Source organism: Gaeumannomyces tritici (assembly GCF_000145635.1).
Source record: "Gaeumannomyces tritici R3-111a-1 unplaced genomic scaffold supercont2.17, whole genome shotgun sequence".
Lineage (NCBI taxonomy): Eukaryota > Fungi > Ascomycota > Sordariomycetes > Magnaporthales > Magnaporthaceae > Gaeumannomyces > Gaeumannomyces tritici.
The window spans coordinates 52,039-55,210 of NW_008804561.1; the positions used below are offsets into that span (position 1 = coordinate 52,039).

Here is a 3,172-nt window from a genome sequence, read left to right on the forward strand (position 1 = left end):
CTTTTGGCTTTGTCCAGATCGGAAAAGGAGCCCAGTCTCTTCTCCAAAAGGAGAAGCGCATCAGCTAGCACCATCGGCCCGATCTCGATGATGTTTTTGGTGTTTCCTGTAAGCCTTCGTGCCAGGTCTTGATTGCGCGTCGTAATCACGAAAGATCCATTTAGACTTTGTGGGAGGTAGTTTGCGAGCGGCTTGCCTTCACGGCTGTTGCTTGCCCCGTAAAGCACGTCTTTATCGTCGGCGCTATCCAGGATGATGGTCCATCGGCCGTTCTGTTCGTTGGATAGCCAGCTGTATGCAAGTTGCGGTATGTTGGCGTTGGGCTGATCCCTACCCGGCAGTTTGAGGATGTCGGCAATGGCCCGGAAGCCTTCCTCGACGCGGGCCTGCGTGCCGGCATGGATCCAGAAAATCCAGTCTTCGGCTGATTCCGCAGCTTTTCGATGGGCAAATTCGATGGCCAGCTGCGATTTTCTGTTTTTGTTAGCTTGCTTCCGTCCTATGTATAAACAAGGTGTATCGACACATACCCAATGCCGCCTAAGCCTACAAGAGCCATACGGCTGGCTGGTTTGGAGCACCGCTGGCGAAGCTGGGCGAGAATGTCGCCGCGGTCGACGAAATCTGCGTCGCGGGAAAAGGGGATGGACGCGAACGGCTGCGGCGGGGTCTCTGGCGCGGTGTGATATTCATCTGCATCCGCTGGTCAGCCTTTTCACGCAGTAGATCTAATGGAACAGAAGAATAGACAAAGGGAAAGGAGAGGGGAACGAAAAGGGGACGGAAAAGGGGGGTGGAAAAGGGTAGAAAAGGGTGGAAAAGGGGGGGGGAGGGGGAGGTAGGGAGAAGGTGTAGGAAAGGGGGTAGGATAGGCACAGAACAGGGAAGAGTTTCTTATTTATAGGATAGAAGTTGAAGAATTTTGCCCGATTAAAAGGACGACAGACAAAGGGTTGAAGTACTATGTAGGATAAGCTGGTTTCGAAAAAATAAAGTCTGACTAACTGATTTTGATGTCTCCTGTGTTCCCCTGAAAAACGTGCCCAGTGCCGGCGTGCCTGACGGTGTTGCCCTTGACGACGTTCCCGCCCCAAATCTTTCCACCCTGGAAGGTAGCATCGCCAGAGGGCTGCTGCCCACCTTCGGCAACAGTCTGCGCCTTCACTGCGGCGCCGTCTGGCAGCTGATATCGGTCAAGGATGGCCACGGCAACTGAAGCAGCCGTTGCCGCAGCAAAGGGCTGCCATTGCTTGTTCTTGTGGCTGTCCGCGTAGTCACATACGCCCTTGATGACGATGCAGGGGACCTGGTCCCATGCCCCTGCTCCTTCCATCTCGAAGGCGACCACGCCATGGGCCCTGGCAATCCGGTCACGCTGCAGGCCGGACTTCATCACAGCATCACTAGAGGCCACTTTACCCATGAGGATTTGGGGCACATGCTCGACGGGCCGCTCCTCTTCACGGTTCAGCCTTGGTTCGCAGAGAGAGGCGTCACATCCGACCTCGTCGCATGGTAGTGTGGACGCCGGCTCGCAGAAATGCCCCTGGCTGCAGACGTCGCACTGTTGTCTGCGGTGGATATGCTCGTAGTCGGGACGGAACAGCCTGTCGGAGGTATCCGGTGGCGGGTTTACCGGGTTCGCCGTTTCTTCTTGCGGGCGGCCTCTTGCAGTCCCGCCAAGTTCGTCGACGCTCTCTCCTGCAGAAGCTCGAGGTCGTGCTCCGTCTTGAACAGGGCAAGCAAGCCGCGGATGTCGTAGTTGGCCCGTCCGAGGCTGTCCTCGACGGCGGACTTGACCTCGAAATGGTCTGTGTACTGCCTGCCGAGGTCGTAGTTGATGATGCTTGTGCTGATGACGACATCACCCAAGAAGACGTCCGAGCCGTCGATGTTCGGGAGGCCGCCGCAGACGCCGACTATCAAGCCGAGCTTGACATTGGGAAAGCTCGATAGCAGGCTCCTCGAGCATGCGGCCGCAGCCTCCTTTCCCATGCCGGGGAGCACGAGGAGAACGATATCATGGCCACCGACGCTGCCTGTCTTGTAGGTATTGGGGTCGCCTGTCGCGCGTCCGTACTTAACATCGTGAACTTTGTCGAGGAGGAGAATGACGGGGTCGGATTCGAAGGCTAGGGCACAGATGATGGCTATGTGAAAGCCGTTGCGGTCGGCCGGTGGAGCAATGCCAGATGGCGCATTTGAGTCGGATCGTGGATCCATGGCAGAAAATGACGCATTCGGAAAGGGAGGATGAGTAGGGACGAGATCAGACCTAAAGGAGGCCAAAGGTTGGAGGAGTCGAAGGCACAGAGGTAATAGCGAGACGGGACAGGAAACGAAAAAGGGATGAAGGAAAAAATGGGGGTGGATGCAGAAAAATGAGGGAAACACAAAGGCCGAAAAAGGAAGGGAGGTAGGGAAAAGAAGAAGAGAGAAGAGATAGGAAAGAAAAGAAACGGGATAGGATTCGGAAAAAGAAAGTGACGTGCGAGCGCGACAGGCGAAATGCAGGAACGTAGGTAGACAAGCTTGATCGCGACAATAACAGCGAAGAAAAGCCGAGAATGGGCAGCAACAAAAAGTGGAAAAATAGCAGAGGACAGAGAAATGAAATGGGGAAGAAACGGCCTCTGATTTCCCACTTTAAGGGGTGTTGGGGGCGGCGCGCAGTTTAGGTCAGGCTGCATGATGCCCCCCTCAAATGTGTCGACCGAGTATTGGGTGAAAGGGGCCGCCTAAACGACCACTCCGACTATTGGCTGAGGGCACAAGGCTTTTCGGAGCTTGACTGGATGGAAGTTGGCGTGGGTGGCTTGCTGGAGGACAGCTGAAAGTACCATGCATCTCACGCGCCATCCTCCCTCCAATTACAAAAAAATGAAATAGACGTGGAAGTGAAGACAGATCCGGGGAAGACCTAACCAGGTATTTACAGCGGAGCCGATGAATCTGCTTAGAAAGGACTTAGGGCTGAACCGGAAGGCTCCAAGGGGGGCATAGGTTGATCGGGGACTAAGTCGGCGACCTCGAGGGTGGGACAATCGACGTGCAGCTGAGCGAGGAGGGGAGGTCTTGTCACGATTTCCGTATTGGGCAAAGAGACGAGGCTGCGATGTGCCCGCAGGGTTGTATTGGCTATCTAAAGCTAGGGAACAGGAAGGAATCACGG

The 3,172-nt window shown here is 55.3% G+C and overlaps 1 protein-coding gene across 1 annotated transcript in view; it reads right to left on the bottom strand.

Moving 5' to 3' along the window:
* GGTG_13577 (hypothetical protein) overlaps positions 1 to 2,223 on the bottom strand; it is a gene marked incomplete at both ends in the record, with an annotated part of 4,135 nt that extends 1,912 nt beyond the window's left edge. The window contains 4 exons of the mRNA XM_009231489.1: positions 167 to 474; positions 531 to 693; positions 1,006 to 1,571; positions 1,637 to 2,223. Of these exons, the coding sequence (XP_009229753.1) occupies positions 167 to 474; positions 531 to 693; positions 1,006 to 1,571; positions 1,637 to 2,223 (1,624 nt within the window). The remainder of the gene's footprint in view (positions 1 to 166; positions 475 to 530; positions 694 to 1,005; positions 1,572 to 1,636) is intronic.
* Between the last annotated feature and the right edge of the window lie 949 nt (positions 2,224 to 3,172).